We start from the raw sequence: 17,614 nt of genomic DNA on the forward strand, positions 1-17,614 counted from the left end.
TATCCATTAATCAGCGTGTTATTCGCCAGTGCCAACTCCTTGGCCCTGCCCCCGCGTCATCGGCGCAGGATCGTCAGAAACTGACGTACAACGTCCCGGCCTCTATTAAATATTATCCGAACGTAAATCTTTAAGAACGGCTCGTCCGCCGGAGCACGTACCGAATTCGACGGACGACCGTTGAATACCGAAATTACGGCTGGCACGTTAAAAGAAAGGATATTACGTGGGCATCGAGGGGAAATGTGTTCAACCATTCGCGTTTAAAGGGAAATCAGGGGAACAGGGGGTGGGTTGAATAAAGCGACCGCGATAAAAATTGCACGTACGAGCGGAAATAAAAGAGATAAGTCCGGGGGAATGCGTTCCACGGAAAACAGAGCGGTGCAATTTTCACGGAGCAACGGCCCTCTTTATTAAAACCGCTAAGTCCGTTTCGGTGTAATGAAATTAAAAGTAAACATCGCCCGCGATTTATCTCGGCTGCCCATTTAAGCGGGGCCGCGCACCGAGTGGGGGCACCGAAGAATCGTCGCCGTTCCGACCGAGAATCGGGTGACGCGTGGCGGCGCGGGGAAACGACAGGCATTCTTCCGAAATAACTCCAGGCAACTGCATACACGCGCTGGATATATTTCCACCCTCGTGGGCGGGCTCCCAGCTCTGACACGACGTCGCGGCACGGTATCGAGCATCTTTATGTATAACGACACGTGTACGTCGATAACCGCGGCGCCGAATACATTAGGACGTCTGCACCGCGCAACAATCCAGCTGCTATCGATTATACACGTCAAATCTTCCACGTACACTCCGGAGGGTTTACCATTCAGCCAGATTCACTTCGTAGATTATCACTTTCGTGGAATTTGCAGGAACTTCTACGACCCCTGAGCGCGTTCAAACATCCACATTTCTCTGAATATAAAACACTTTGCTAAATTATCCAAAATTCTTAATGAGTCCACGGGAGTTTCTCAAAGCGCCCGGAACTACGGAGATTCTCTGCATTTCTCAAACGTTCTAATCCACAAAGTTCTAACGGCCTGAAATCTCCCGATCCGCCGAATTTTCCAGCTTGCCGGGATCCCTTGGACCTCTTAAACGCGCAGGATTCCGCGCCTTAACTGGATCGGAATTTCGTATCAATTAGGTTAATTCGCGTCGGTTACCGCGATCCTAAACGCGGCCGCCTTTCATCAGCAGGGTAGGCGGGCTTCGCGACGGCGTCCCGGTGCAACAAGCGAGAGAACGAGGATCTTAGCGCGGACAAGACTGGCGAGCAGTTACGGGGGAGTTACATTCCTTCCGAGATTTTCAAATTACCGGATTATCCCGATGGAAAGTAGCTGGCGTAGCTGGCCCATCTAGGCCGCTTAGCGTCGGCTTGCGGCGAGCGGTTAGCGCGGTTTCAAGCTCGATTACGTCCACGCCTCTGACGCTTCCGTTCTTTCGTTCCTTCTTTCCTCCGTCCCCGCTTGCCCCCCCCCCCTCAAATAGAAAAGAAAAATTACGCCTCCCTCCGCTCGACCCGGGGGATGGGGGAAATTCCCCCGTCCCGGGAACGACATTCCACGCGACGATATATTTTATTCTCGACGAGAACGGCGCCGAGTTATGCGTTCCATTCAAAGCAGAAATTCTTAATAACTGCGCACCGACATCTTTTAGAAATCGTTTTACGTAACATCCGTATTACGTACCCGCTAGGCGATATCCGTGTCATTTCTCGTTGCGAGCGAACGTCGCGATCCCAACGCCCGTTGCGAATTCGATGTACGCTGGGTTTCATTGTGACTGTACAGGGTGATTCTAGGAGCCGGGACGAGTTTACGGTTTCCCTGTGATTGCGAGGGGTGATGAGCGGGGGGGATTCTTGAAGAATCATTCTTCTAGAGTTTTATGTGCGTCGGGGTTGCGACGGTGGAGTATCTACATTGATTTTCGTATTATTATTATTATTATTATTTCGTCTTTATTACTCGTAAAACAAAGGTATAGTACATAAGGAGAAAGTAAAGGCGAGGCTGCAGTATAAACTGTTAATAGGCCCAACCATAACATAAAATTAAACATTAATTAGTCAATTATATTTGATAGTTATTTCGTGTAAATTGTATTTTCGGAATGGTAATTGGAGACGAGGGAAGATCAGTAAAGATATCCCTTGGTGCATCGTTTGTGTCTTCACATTGATAAGAACTGCAGCTCGACCCAGATCCATGGATCATCCTGTACTTTTGATTAAGAAGTCAGCGTAACAGTGTCTTGTGTCTATTTCGCTTACACAATCCCCAACGATCCAGCAAGCAGCTGAATAAGAAACGTATGAAAGAATGGTCACTCGGGCGGCTTCTAACGAACCGCGTAAGAATCGACTGACTGGAAACGTCCCGGTAAGAAACGTGAGATAATGCATCGCCGAAAAACGATTTCGCGCAAGAACCTCGATCCTGTGTCAATCTCTTGAGGAACAAAAAAAAAAGGGGGACACTTTCGCGGGAGCAACGATCTCGGTGTCGTTATGTCACTCGATCGCGCCACTGCTCGATCTCGACGTCCTTTTATTCCCGCGATCGTGGAAAGCGTGAAATCGCTCGTGCGTCCAGCGGTACAATTGTTCTCGATTTAGTTACAGTTGCCCATTTTTCGATTTCTGAACCACTGGAACGGGTTTGGCAATCTTTATTCGCGTAGAAAGCCATTTCGTGGCTTTAGAAAGTTGTATTATCGACAGGACTTTGATACAAGCACTTTCAGGGAGATCTTTGTGCCATGGAAACAATGGCAGTGTATATCGGATCTCTGAATATTTTTATCACTCAAGTATTTCTCTCCGTTAATATTTTATTATTATCTTTTACCTTTATTATTTATTTAAATGGGACTAGCCCTCAGTATACAAATTGGTCAGTAATATCTAGATAGAAAATTTCGTCGATACAACAGCTCTCGATTAATCGGTAATTTATAATTTTCCGAATTCAAAATATATGCAGCTTTACCATATCGCCTACCATCATCATAAATGTATCCTCTATTTTAACATTCTGTTCACATTTGATTATTTACACGTTCCAGTTTTATTCTCCGTTACGCCAATTCCAAATACTTAGGGTAAAGAGTGCAATGGTTGGCCACTTATTATCTCTGACAAGGTATACTTTTTTGGGCATCTTTCATTGAATATAATTATTGGTTTCGCTCTTTTATTTTGAATAGTATTCTCCTTGTTACTGATTTTCTCTTTTTTTTAATGTTTTTCTCTTGCTGCTTTATCCAATTAATTCAATAAAATTTCATTTTTAATTCCAATTTAATTAAATAAATTTAATAACCAAATTGAATTTGAATACACCAATTAAAATTCAAATCACAAGAAACTTAAAATATAACATACATAATAGTACTTCTTTTTATTTCATTGTACTATAATTATGTAAATATTGAATCTTTTTTAAAAAATTACCGTTTCAATACAGCTAATGAATAGGGGGCCAATAACTGTTTTACCGTTATCATGGTTATAAAATAGTTGCCGGCAGTCCGGCCAATTATTCCTATTCAACATTATTCATATGACAGTTGTTGGCCTCCTGTAATTTTCATATATGTATAATTTTAACAAATAAATAATTTTTTTATAAAGTTTTGACCGTTATTTATCAATATATACAGAATATGAGAGATATTGATATCACAAATACATTAAAATATTCGAAAACTTTCAACTGTACTCATGATTTTTTTATTGAATCGCTGTAATTTTCAAGCTGTAAAGCCGAGTCTCCATCTGCTTTTAAATATAATCACAGTATATAATGAGTGGAGAAATATTGATTACATTCGAAGCAAAAAAGTACAAGGAATATGAATATGTTCATTAAAAAAGCATAACATTGATATTTCTTTATATATTTTCATTTCTCAAAATAGGGCCAAACACTGTACTCTTTACCCTACAACTGTTCACAGTACGACCATGCGAAACTCGACTATTCGAGAAGCTGACGGCTCGAGGTGGTTGCGAAATTCCCTGGATCGCCGGCATCTGCCTCGGCATCCCTTCTGCTGGAAAGAAAATTCGCGTCAAGCGCCGAGTGGGAGGAGATGAATAAAGCAGCCTCTGCTCAAGTTTACCAACAAACAATCGACATCGATATCGGTGAATCGGTAGCATCGGCGAATATGTGGCGAGGATCGCTGCTGCTGGCCTTTCTCGTTCATTGCTCCTCAGCGGAGCCTGTCAGTCCCGGGCAACTGCTGTCTCCGAGGGGCGACGTCGTCAGCGTCGAGTCGCTTCGTCGAGATGTTCGCGAGCCGGCGCCATTAGCGCTCGCCACGGAAGTCGAGGATCTCCTGGGCGAAGGGAACACGCCTGGCAAGGATCAAGCTCCAAAGAAGCTTATGAAAAATGCATCTGGTACGTTCTTCCCTACCTATTTGTCGGCAATCAAAGTTTCAGTTACACTGTGGTAACATTTCCCGGCGAAATGGAAAATTCAACCGTGCATCGGGACGCGCAGATGCTTCGCGAATTATACACAATTCTGTTTACTTAATTAACGAATCTCCATTAGTTGATTGACTCCGCCGCATATTTACGCGTGGAAAATATTATAATAATAAAACATACGACGCTGGGCGGCTGGGTAATTGCCTCATAAATATGAAGCGGTCCGCGGCGGGGTAATGGAAATGGAGTAATTTCAATGCAATTTCGATGAACTTCTCCAGTCTGGGGGCAGAATGTTTCCAGCATTCTCCATGGAGTCTTTTTGGCACGGCGTGTCCGCGCCGTTGATAACGAGAACGAACAACACGGTGGTTTTAGGGAAATCGGACGAGGGTGGATACTACAAGACGTACGGCAGCGACGCCGAGGGCGAGAAGGGTTACTTGAAGGCAACCTACAGCAAGGGCAATCACGGGTATAAGACCCTCGACACATTCCACAAGCGGGACGGCGACAAGTACGCATTCGAGAAGCACGCTGCCTACGGGAACGCGCGCGCTGACGAGAAAAATGGCCACAGCGCTGGGTCTCGCTCGAGGAAGGGTGGCGATCACGAGGGCGCAGGTACGGCGAAACAGCACAATGTAAAGCGCGTAATTGCACGGCAACTATGGTGGGGGGGGGGGGTGTGCACGGGGGTGATGCTGGGGAAACGGCGCTCCTTGCTAATTTGCGAGCTCGGGGACATGAATTTTTAATTGGCGAGAACTCGACGGTGTCCATGCCGTGGCTGAAGGGACACTTGCTAGCAGCCACGATTTTCAATTCTTGGCAACGAAGAGTCGTTTAATTCCGGATGTAATCTTCCCACTTGGCCGGCAACATTCTACCGTGCTTTTTAATCTTGCTAATTGCGAGATGTTGAATGATTACCGAGTTTGCGAAGCTCTTCTGTCGCGGCCGGCAGAAGCGCCGCTTAATGAGCACATTTTCCTACGGTGTATCGTATTACTTTCGCGGAACACATTACCAGGCATCGATCGCAATTTTTGCCCGGCAAACTTCGCGGCCGAAGCACCGATCGGCAATAAAACTCCGCCGTGCGGGTTAATGGTATCAGCCGAACACGTTGACGCTCCCGTTTCGTATTAATTTCAGCGACGCGCGCGACCATGCTACTAATTATTTCGCAGCGGGGGTATCGTTCGATGCCATTACGCGAACGCTTCCACTGTTTTACATCCATCTAAATTTCGTCACCGGATGAAAAAGCCGCTGGACGTAGTTAATGTTATTACCGTGAAAGCCATTGTTTCGGGCTCGTTCGCGAGCTGCATTATTATAAACTTGCCGGCAGGTACCATCGTCGATACTCATTACGAGGCCGGCGAGGGGGATCTTCACGATCATGGCAATGAACACGTCGAAGCTGGCGATAGCTCTGCCCACGATGGTGCCCGCTATACGGATCATGGACCAGGATCCTCGAGTTATGGCCACAGCGAAGGCTACAAGAACGGCGACGGGGAGGATGGTTCTTACGAAGCCCGCAGCTCCTACTCGAGGAACTATGGCGGCGAGCATGGAAACCAGGGAGACCATTATTATTAATCCACCGGCGAGTGGATTGGGTTTCACTTTTCATACCTTCCACTCCAAGCGTCTGCATAACAGATGTGCCTTTCCCATGCTGCGCTGCCCTAGACATTCTTGATAACTACGCGAGAAGCGAAACAGAGAATTATATGTCTTCGAGTATATATCAGATTAATAAAAAAATTTAGAGGCCGCTTTAGAGGGCGAAGCTGTGCCCAAATTTTGTATAAAATCTCTCGAATGTTGCCGCAGCGATTGATGCGATGCAGAATACACAGGACATTGATTTCTGAACAATAAAATATAATGTGGTTGGGATATAGTTGGGAGCGCTCCGCAGAGAAATTATACGAATTGAAAAAACATGTTTAAAAGGGACGCCGAGTAGGCAGTGGAGCGGACCTTCGCTATCAATCAAGGACGGAGCCATTAAAAACGACCAATTACGAGGACAATCGAGCGGGAATTGGAAAACGTAATCATTCGGGACAACATCGCAAAGAGACTTTCAATATAATAACAGCGACGTGGATTGTTTTATAGGCTAATGCAATTACCATCTGGGCCCGTTGTTGTCATTGTACGCGCGTCCACGGACGAGGAGCAATATTGTTATTAAATGTTACCTGATAAATGTACATAAACACCTCTGTTTACGATGTTACCAAAAATCGATGGGCACGGTTTCATACGATTATGTTGCAGCATAATGGGGCTCGTTAAGACTCGAAATACCCACGAGCGTGTTGCGTCGAATGGTAGCAACGTTCCAATTGTTACTTCGCCGATAACACGGGCGCCAATTATTTCAGAAATAGATTGCGTTTATTGCTTGACGAATACGCCCCGTAATTTCCACACAGTCTAAAAGCAGGGGGTGTCGTTGTTACAGAATTTAATGATATTACGCTTGTGTATCGCATTGATGAGCCGATCTAAATTGCAATTAGTCATTCGGAACTACTGGCCGTCCGTAGCTCGTTACATTACCATTGTCCATCCACTGTCGATTATTGGCAGCCAATTCATTCATGGATGCTCCAGTACTAAGCGACGCAGATAGATGCGTCTGTCTGAGGAGCGCTGATAATTCATTTGACAATCCAGAAGTCAGTTTCAGATTAGATGGATGGAACAGGTTGACGACAGAATTGAAAATAATTTGAATGGATGATGGATTCAAGTTTGAAGGGATTCTATTCTCCCTCAGGTTCTTGTACAACGGAAATTTCCAAATTCCAACAATTGCAACTTCTCAATTGTGTATAGTGCCTCCACGAGATATAGTGACTTACGTGTGAAGCCACTACGCGGGGTCTTAACCGATATCCTGCTGGGTATGGGCCGCTAAACATGCCCTCCTACAAGAGTTGGGCATTATTCGACTAAATTTTTCTTCGACTAACCTTCGAATAAAAATTTCGAATGCAGTGAATAACGTATTCGAGAATAACGAATAAATTTTTAGTCGACTGAATTTGTATTCGACTAAATTTCGAATAAAGATTTAGTCGAATCAAAATTTATTCGGCTAATGCCCAACTCTGCCCCCTACTACCTCTTGCAGGACTGTATTTAGGGAAGACCAGGATAAAACCGGGGCCCTAAAGATTAAGTGTTACAATTTCGATTTTAATAAAATAAAAAAGAAATTGATTATCATTATTAAAAGACATCAATTAAGCTTTGCTACTGGCTATTAAAAATTGTCTCATTGTCAGTAAATATTCAATACAAATCCATTGTAGAAAGGTACATGTACAGCATTAGAACAGTTGTAATATAAATTATTTTATATTAACAACTTATTTTAAATTAGAATCACTGCATGCTTCAGGTAATTTTGGAGATTTTACCCTTTAGGACCCCGGTTTTGTCCTGGACTTCCCTAAACGCAGTCTTGCAAGAGGGAATAGGGGGCACGTTTGGCGACACGTACCCAGCTGGGTATCGATTAAGACCCCGCTGAGTGACCTCACACCTAAGTCACTGTAGCTCGTAGAGGCACTATACCTACGCTTGGCTTTCGCAATAGTATTTACGATCTTCAACGATTGCGTGTCACGATTGCCGCTCTTGGAGGGAGGATGCGCGCGACGTGCAGCGTTTAAAATCGCGGTGTTTTCCCGGGGATAAGAGGACCTGGATACATCGTCGGGGGACGCCATTAGCATGGGCTAAGTCGAGGAACGAAGAACTCCGTGGTGTTCGTTAAAAAGTACGCTCGGTCACGCGAGCATGGCGTCGGACGGAGAACGACGCTTGACGCGCGAATACGGCCGTCCGTGCCGCTGGATTTTGCAATTATTTATAACGAGGAAACTTTCGTGACGCCAGCGCGGGCCTGGAATCGGTTCGTTAATTGCGCGAGATAATTATTGTTAAACGCCGCGAGCGCGTGACAAAGGATGATTCCGCTGTCATCGCCCGAGCCTCGGTTAATTCGCTGTTCGGTGGATCCGCGAAACAACAATCGGCGGGCGGCCATCACGCGGACATAAAACTACGCTAAAAGTTCGTTGGCCGATTCTAGCTCGAGCGTGCCACTGCGGCCGTACGTTTCCGTAAACAAATTGGGGGAATGTGGGTGAAGGGGGCTGGAACGTGTACCCATTTTCAGATCCTCTCATTAGTGGTAGTTGAACGGTGTAAATGGGGATGCAAGGATTATGAGGGAAAGTTTCGCTAATTCTAATGTGTTCACTGTGGATTATCCGAATTCTGAATGATTTAACCAGAACCACTCGAGCTCCAAGCTGCTTCTCGCGCACGCCACACTCCATTAACATAACATCGCGATCGGTGCTCGCACCGCACTTGGAAACGAAAAAATCCCCGCTGTGGTGCTCGAAAATATCAAGCTAGCGTGAAATTCGAACATCCCTCACGAACAAACGACCCGTCCTCGAGCACGACTCGATATCAAACGACACGCAATCCACGTTCGAGTGCACTTAATCGGAATCACCTCGTACATCTCGAAACAGTCAGCTCGAGCCATCGAGCGTCAATGTTAGTTACCCTCCTCGCTCCGAACGCTCGCGCTCCCGATCGAAACTTCCGGCGGAGTGAATTCAGATAGGGAAACAATTTCATTAGCGGTTTAGGAGGCGACGTAGGATTCATTGTTCGCCTGCCTACAGTGGGGCCATTTTATTCGGCGAATAAAAGCCGGGCAAGGGACGATACGTCGATGGATGGAAAGGGGTGAGAGGAAGCTGGACCAGTCGACGGAGCGTTAGACTTGAATGCGAAACAGGCTTCCTGCGAAGGACGAAAGAGGGTTGGCCTTCTTTGCGCCATCAACTGATTGCACACCCCCGGTGTCGCGGGGGGGAGGTGGCCTCACCTCGCCGGCAAACAACAGGGAGACCTGCTGTAATTAAGCAAATCTGCAGGAGAGGTATTCGCATCTAAATTAACGACTGTTACGTAGTCCCGGTGTGTGAAAAACAAGATCCACTTGCAGCCGGGGCTTGAAACCGTTATTATAAAGATTTCGGTTCTTGAGAGAGTTATGAAGGAGCTTTAGTCGGAATAACCATTATAAAGAACCTAAATATCAGACTATATAAGTTACGGTTCCTATATAGCTCTATAACTTTTATTTTTTAGGTTCTATAACTTTTATTTCTTAGGTTCTATAACTTTTATTTTTTAGGTTCTATGACTTTTATTTTTTAGGTTCTATAACTTTTATTTTTTAGGTTCTATAACCGCTTAGTAACTTATATTGAACCTGAAAAATAAAAGTTATAGAACCTAAAAAATAAAAGTTATAGAACCTAAAAAATAAAAGTTATAGAACCTAAAAAATAAAAGTTATAGAGCTATATAGGAACCGTAACTTATACTTATATAGTCTGACATTTAGGTTCTTTATAACGGTTATTCCGAATAAAGGTTCTTCATAACTCTTTCAGTCAGAACCTTTATATAACAGTTTGAAACAGTTATTTTCAAAACCTATTCAAGCCCTGCTTGCACCACTGTGCAGAAAAGTTTAGACTGAAGCAGGATTCAGTGCGGCTTCATCTGTCCCCAAATTCATTAAAAATTCACCAAATTGTACTGCATTCAAAGGAGCCTTCTTGATAAAGCTGCATCAAGGTGAGCGATCCGGTTGAATTAGAAGATTGGAAATAAAGTCGCGTTTTATTATGTAGTAAAGGGGGAATTGCTTAGCCACGACAAACGGTGATAGCACTTAGCGGGGATGTTTTCAAGGTAACCAGCGGCAGTTGAAGGTTTAATTTAATAGTGGGCGGCCTCTACTTTTCCAAACGAAGGGGGTGGATACCGTTCACGGCTGCGATCCGACCGTCGTCCTTGGATCTGCTTACAAAGCAATCTCTCCATCTGGAAGGTCCAAAGGGAACGCCACCTAATCTAATCTCCGTTACGACGACGCCGAGTCCAAATCGAACTTGGCAGAGCCTCCGGTATCCGGTATTCTCCCTGTCTAAAGGAGAAGGCCCCGGTCCTCCCTCCCTCGCCCCGATGGAAGCTGGGCAGTAACCAATCTTTATCTTGATTATGCAGCGCCAACGCCGGAGGAGCCAATCTCTAGCGGAGGAGCCTGCCAAATAAGGTCGTAAAGAGGCCGAATCTATCGATCACCGTTTCAAACTGCGAATTCGGCTTTCCTGATTTGCAATGGAGATTGGAGCGAGGACGGCGATGCGCCCGGCCGAATAAGTAGCCCGAAAGAAAACTCGATTCTGTATCGAGCCCGTGGAAGCGACCCCTATCGCATCGGTTATCTCGGAACACTTCGCGGGAATCTTAATGGCCGCGAACCAGCTACGTGCAGAAACAGTTGGGAGCAATTCGTTAGCAGACGTGAACTTGATTAATTGCCCTGGTCGTCAATTATGAGATTGAGCTGGATACTTCTTGCTATCCCTGGCAGGAAATTTCTTTCTCACTGATGATGGACGTTGGATCCAGTGGAACTAGGGATACCGTAGTCTCGAAACTTTCTCTTAGTGTAATTACGGAATTACGTGTAATAATAATAATAAAATTCTGATTCGAAGACAGAACAACTGTACTCAAATCTATCAGACTATTCTAAAGCATCGTTATAAAGGGACCGAACATTTTTCCACTTCCTGACCCGCTACAGCCCTCCATGCTTTCACGAATTTCATTAAATTGCAGTGACTTTGGCCACGCATCCGCTACACCACAAATCAAACTGCTGCGAATTTGCGGCGCCCGAGATGTTCGTACGTCCGACTGGACCGGCCAGATGGAAGCCGCCTCTTGCGGCTAATATCTTAAAGATATCGAATCGCCGGGGATTTTGCAAAGTCGTGCGATAAAACCGTCAGCAGAAACGGAACGAATGGGCGAACAGTTAGCGAAACGTTCCCAGCAACGAGCGTCGGTCATCGAGGGGTGATATACGCGTCGCCGACGTCTGTAAAATTCCATAAATTGTTTTTGGTTTATGACGAGTATAAATAGCGGGGGCGTTTACGAGCGTAAGGCACAGCGACGGGACGGAGGGGCGGATTTACGCCGCGAGTAATAGGATTAATAGCGACATTAGGCTGTTTATCGATGGTTCGAGTCGCGCGAAGGGCACGGCGACGAAACCATCGGCGATGCGCATACCGATACGTGTACCGGCCGCCAGTCGTTCGTCATGGCGTTAATTAAATTCATTGTACGAACACCTGGTAAGCCACTTAACTTCGACCATCGATCGGGGTCACGGGCTTTCGCTCACGGGCTTCCATTTATCGAGCGTGTGAAACAAAGCCGTTAATCGGCCCTGTTTCGCGAACGAAGCTCGGGGCACCCCTGTAAATTATTGGCGGAACTATGTATGTAACCGGTAACGCGATTTCGCGCCCATTGCGTCGTAGAAAGTTACACACCGGGTTGCTACGGACTTTTTCGCTGTCTCGGCCAGTCATGCACTGGTTCGTCGAGACGCCTAAAACACGATCAGAGGCTTCGGTAAAAGTGTGAGGTATTGGTTTTTGTGGGGGAGCATTAGAGACTTTGTAGCTGATCGCTGCATTTTCTGGTCAAATTACTTCGATTGGGAAAGTTGGTGGGTATGCAAGGAAGTGTGTAGAAACTTTTATCGGGGCGCGCAGGACAGATACCATTCCGTTGCAAGTAAAAACGTAAGTGGTACTGATGAATGAGACCTGGAAGTACTGAGTTATTCATTGCAGCAAAAAGGTCGGGGGTAATTAATCAGCCAGTCAAGCTCTGTCGCATCAATTCGTCTCGTATAACGCGAAGGAAAAATAAATCATGTATGTTAATCTACTAATAGAAGGAGAAACGTGTACAACATAATTGACTAATTATGTTGTGATTATATTGTTGCATAGCTAGCCCCGACTTGAACTATGTCTCCAGCAATCTTCAGTAATCAACTGATTACTATTTTTGATCCCCATAAAGAACGTAGTATACGTATTATGTTGACGAAAATTTTGACTGGAGAAGAAGAAGAAGAATCAGGAGAAAAATCTTACCGTTTCCGACTGATCCATGAGACGATATTACGATATCTCTGTTATGCGTGGACCGATTTTATTGAAATTGGTCTTATTCGAAAGCTTATATGCGGTTTACATAAGAAAAATGCCTTTAAATTTAGAAAATATTGCAGGCGTGATGAGATATTAATGAAATAAGTTTCAGGTTAGGTTGGATTACCCGTTTCTCGAGTAAATGATAGCGGTAGCGTCAGTCGACAAATACAGTGTGTGGAAACATGTACTTGGCGTCGAGACGCTACCGCGTCTCTAGATTGATTATCAAACGGTACATGCAGCAAGAAAATAGCCAGCTCAAGTTACTATGCAAGAGGCTAATGCCAATCCGTCTACAAGAATTCTTCAGAATCTGCTGAATCACCTACTCAAAACGTTCTAATCGTCTACTTCTTAAGACTCGCCGCCCTGGAAGAGCGCTTCCACTCGAATTATACAATACATTCGAGAGGTATCGATCTGAATTACGTCACTGAGAGCCACGGGCCAACAATCGAGGGAGTTTTTCAGCAAATCGTCTACGCGAAAAGGCACCGTAGCATTTCATTACGGGCGCGAGAAAGTGTGAAAGGACCGTCCCGCCCCCCAGAGTGACGCTGACGAAGGCCTGCGGTCTCGCGGATGAAAGTGTATTCGGCGGAAACGAACGGAAGCACCGTGACGGAACAATCGGACCGTGGATATTTAAGTGTCACCCGTGGCGGCGTCCATCATCAGTCGGATGATCGCGTTGAGAGCAGATCGAGATGCTGCCAGCCGCGTCCTCCGTCGTTTTGTGCCTGCTGCTGCAGCTGTCGCTTCATACGTGCCATGCTCGAGATCTGAACGTCTACCGGGACCGTCGAGATGCTCAGGTCGAGGACAGTAACGCGCATCAGCCGTCGATCGTCTCAGTGACGTCTATCCCCAGCCTCCAGGAATCCAGCAGCGACCTTGTCCCGGCGGCCACGGGTCACCAGGGCCATCGTCACGAGTCCGGCGGCGGGCAGAGTCATCACTCGGACCACCATAGCGAGCACGGCGAGGAGAGCGATAAAGGCTACAAGAGCCATCATCATCACGATAAGGACGACAAGGGCGAGCACGACAAACAACATCATACCGGCCACCACGAGGAGCACGGCGGCCAGAAGAAGGGCCACCACGACGAGCACGAGAAGCACGGGGAGCACCACGAGGGCGAGAAGGGCCACAAGGGTGGGAAGTTCGGCGAGAAGAAAGGCCACAAGAAGGGCCACAAGACTAAAGGGTACCATAACAAGTTCCACAAGGACGAGTACCACAAGGAGCACAAATTCTACGACGACTACCACAAAGGCGGGCATCATAACAAGCACGGGGACTTCCATGGACACCATGAGAAGAAAGAGGGAGAGCATAAGAAGGGTGGGCATCACCACTCTGGCTACCACGAGGATCATCACGGGAAAAAGGGACATCACGACAAGGGCCATCTCGATGAAGAGCATAAGGGACACCATGGGAAGCATGGACACGACGACCATTACAGCCATCATGATTCTTATGGGAAGAAGGGCGATCAACACTCTGGGAAGAAGTTTGGATACAGCAAAGGTCACAAGGGCTGAAGAATGGAAAACAAGGCTGACTACGTACCGCGAAAGGTGGATTCTTCTTTGTAACACGCTACTGTTCTGGATTGCTGAGTTTACAGCCACTGTGATCGTCATATGTTCAGCATCGTTTCAGTATAATTTCGCTGTACACCGGTGCTGCGAAGCGTCGTTTACAAACAGCATATTTTTATAGAAAGAAATTGTTAAACTCCGAATGGATTAGATAGTGACAAAGAGGTGCGATGTTATTTCGCGAGACTTGGAGATAAGATTGAAAAAGACTGTACACGCTGCCTCTAGAAACTTCCTGTTTTTAAGTAATAAATTTTAAGCACCACGGAACTCTGGTTGAACCTTAGATTTCTTACGTCGCGGTAGATTTTCGCGATGCATCGCAGAATTTTATTTATAACGGGGCATTATTTACGCTCCTTCTCGCGTTTAACGCGTCAAATATTTCACGGCTGTCGGTCTTAAGTTTTTCCGAAGTGACGGCGGAATAATGTATCGCGGCGCGATGTATGTATTTTTCCCCGGCATTGTGTAAATACATTATGTAAATAGACAGCGTAGTTGCATGGAAAAAAGCGATACGACGTCGCCCTTTTGCTCTCTTTTCGCCTTTCTTGCGGTGCTGGATATATAAGTTTCCCCTCTGCCCATATTTGCCTCGTGACGTTCCCATTAATCAAAGAGAGCGTCGCGACTGTTTTGTATTTTTCAATGGATATCTGTTGCTTCCACCGAGTCACTTAGCTTCAGACTTCTGTTACTGTGATTCCAGTCTCTACCACGAATTAATCTCAAAAACATTGCTTTAAACTGAATTTCGTATACGCGCGCACCCGTTTAAGGTTTGCAGACATTTTGATGTTGAAAGTATCGCGTGGCGAATAAAACGCCCTTTGAAAGTGTCGCGAAGCGAACGAATTTTCAGTGCAACGCGAACAAACGGTGTAACAGACGCACGTACCATGTACAGGCATGTATATGCATAAATAATTTTAATTACGCGCCGAGAAAGTCAGTAATATGGCCAGTGATAGAGTTTAATCGGTCGCGTTCACCGGTTCAATTGATTTTCGGATATTAATGCGCCGTTTCCACGGGAACTCGTGTATTGCGAGTTAACGCGCCTCAATTTCCGAATAAATAACACATGCTCCGCGGATTTTCGCGAATGGCTTGCTTGTAATTATATTATTCAATTATACTCTGAGCTGTGCACTTGCCGGCCTCGAACTGTGTGTCTGTAATTTGTTCAGGTACACGGCCTATGCGCCGATCACGTTGCGAATCTAAACTGTGGCAAACCGGCAAAGTTGCCTGGGTATCGTGTGCACTTCGGGGATGAATTTACACGGCGCGTAATTCTGTGATATAAACGCTATCTTGTAACCGATTACAGTCCCATAATATTGTGATACTTCTTGGATTTGTATATTAGATTAATAAACATATCTGTTTAGTCCACAAAGTTTGTATAATCTAACTAATGGAAGCTGGAACACAAGCACAAAGCACTTCGAACCTTAAAAACAGAATAGCCCGGTTGCTAAAGGTGTACCACACCTGCGCACAAAAGTGCGTGGTTTGCTCTCCATTCGGGAACTCCTTGAAAACCGAACGACCGTAAAAGCACGCGAGAATAAACAGTAAATAAAAAGCACGCGGCAGGATGCGTTATTCTTTCAATTTATTTTCCATGCGTGGCCCGTGTCCATAATAAATATTTCTCCGTAAACAGTCCAGCATTAATAATTCTCTATACGAGCCGCTGCACCGTATTGGATCGTGAATAAATAATTGGGGAACTTGACGTTTACCGAGGAACCTACCCCATCCACCTTTTTCTCGCATTCGTTGCACCCTCTCGGTTTATCAATTTCCCTTGATCCGCCGTTCATATTAATAGCGTGGCTGTTTACACGGCCGTCCGAGCAGCTTTCTATTTATCCGCCCGCCAGTTCGTACTCCCATAACCCCGCACCTTCGGGAGCTTTATTTACATCGGGCAGCTGGTCGCAACGCACCGGGGACACGTGCCCGCGTTTGCACTCGCTGGAAATTGGTTGCGCGAGGTGTCCGCGCTGATGGGAAGCGTGGAGCAACGTGCTCGGCAAAAATTCGACGAGCAATCGGAAAGTAGCGGGGGGGCGAATTCCGCGCGGGCACGTTCGCGTTTAATCGAACGGGGGCTCGTTGTCGCTGTGTAATCCGGTCAATTTTACTATTTATGCAACACCATCGCCATACATCGGGGAAATTGTTTTTCCACGTCGGCGCTGTAATGGGTTTTTCATTGTAAAACCATTCGCGCTGCGTGGCATCCGCGGAATTTATTTCGGACCTGTCAGGGGGGGTTAAACACCGCTGGCCGAGAATTCCATGAAATTTGCACGGGGGTTTAATGTGGTAAATTAATCGCTTTAGCTGGGAATTAAATGGCCCCCCTTTATTATTACATTCTGTAAGTTAGTTGGGACGAAAGCGCAATCGAATTCACGGCAATGCAATCTTTTCGTCCCCGCTTTGGATAAAAAATTTAAGCCCGTCCCAGCCGGATCTTGCAACGTCCGCGCGATTATCGACCACGGCCCGGCGCCGAGACGCGAATGTTTTCCTTTTTTAATTACGCGATCGCAGGACACGCGCGTCCACCTAGCTAGCCACTCGAAATAATACGCGAATGCGCAAACAATGTAAGCTCAGTCGAGACCACTTAATCCGACGGGCTTATATCGTCAAAGGCTTTCTTGCGCGGTCTTATCGTGCAATTTCCAGCGGGCGGTAACTATAACTACGAGGCCCGTTTATTATTCCACTGCCCTGTGAACATTTTATCAACGGCATCTCAGTTAATTCGGGATTATTCTCTTATTACTCCCACTGCTTTCCGCCGATAACATTTATTCCCTTTCGTACGACGACTTGTAACTTCGCTGCCCCCGAGCCCACCGCTGAACTCGGTATTCCATTACCCCTAAGAGAACTCGGGACGTTTTTCTTCTCCAACCCCCGATTGGAATTTCTCTGCGGAACCCTCTGATCGAATAGCCATGCACGGAGTTACGTGTGACCGTAGAATTTTATTAGCGTCGCACCCGTGCGCTTCCAAGTGCTGGAATCCAGCAGTTTCCAGGAAAAATCGGTTTCCACACTTGCGAAGCACATGTAGGAGAGATCCTCTTCCGTTGTGCATTCGAAGAGACACGAGTTTCACTTAACAGGCTCCGTTTTGTCTAATTCTAATGACTTTCTTGCGATCTCTTTGGACTTTCAGTTTTATTTAGCTACACCATCCGTGACAGGTCGACAAGGGTGGAGCATACGGGCCCGTATGCTATATTTTCGTATTCTCAACGCGGCTTTTCGTCCGCGGCAGCCGAAATTTACACGTTCCCTTTAATTTAAACGCTTCCCATTGTCCCCGGCTCGCATACTAAGTCCGCGTTACCTTC

At 46.1% G+C, this 17,614-nt stretch overlaps 3 protein-coding genes across 3 annotated transcripts in view; 2 read left to right on the forward strand and 1 right to left on the reverse strand.

Moving 5' to 3' along the window:
* The window catches only part of LOC143366758 (trypsin-1-like), a 356,002-nt gene that overhangs the window by 299,160 nt on the left and 39,228 nt on the right, over positions 1 to 17,614 (reverse strand). The gene's annotated exons all lie outside the window — the stretch shown is intronic.
* On the forward strand, positions 4,062 to 6,067 carry LOC143367546 (uncharacterized). The gene is made up of 3 exons (XM_076809502.1): positions 4,062 to 4,423; positions 4,835 to 5,080; positions 5,814 to 6,067. Exons 1-3 carry the CDS (start codon positions 4,111 to 4,113, stop codon positions 6,065 to 6,067), a joined length of 813 nt encoding a protein of 270 aa, XP_076665617.1. The 5' UTR covers positions 4,062 to 4,110.
* LOC143366849 (uncharacterized) lies at positions 13,301 to 14,185 on the forward strand. Its single transcript, XM_076808269.1, has one exon. It carries the CDS (start codon positions 13,323 to 13,325, stop codon positions 14,163 to 14,165), a length of 843 nt encoding a protein of 280 aa, XP_076664384.1. The 5' UTR covers positions 13,301 to 13,322; the 3' UTR covers positions 14,166 to 14,185.

This window comes from Andrena cerasifolii, chromosome 3, assembly GCF_050908995.1.
Source record: "Andrena cerasifolii isolate SP2316 chromosome 3, iyAndCera1_principal, whole genome shotgun sequence".
NCBI lineage: Eukaryota > Metazoa > Arthropoda > Insecta > Hymenoptera > Andrenidae > Andrena > Andrena cerasifolii.

Bases quoted from the DNA above. Each gene is read 5' to 3' on its own strand.
- LOC143367546 (XM_076809502.1), top strand. From the start codon at position 4,111: ATGAATAAAGCAGCCTCTGCTCAAGTTTACCAACAAACAATCGACATC. The intron at 4,424-4,834 runs GTACGTTCTTCC...CGGTGGTTTTAG, and splicing joins GCTTATGAAAAATGCATCTG to GGAAATCGGACGAGGGTGGA. The intron at 5,081-5,813 runs GTACGGCGAAAC...ACTTGCCGGCAG, and splicing joins TGGCGATCACGAGGGCGCAG to GTACCATCGTCGATACTCAT.
- LOC143366849 (XM_076808269.1), top strand. From the start codon at position 13,323: ATGCTGCCAGCCGCGTCCTCCGTCGTTTTGTGCCTGCTGCTGCAGCTG.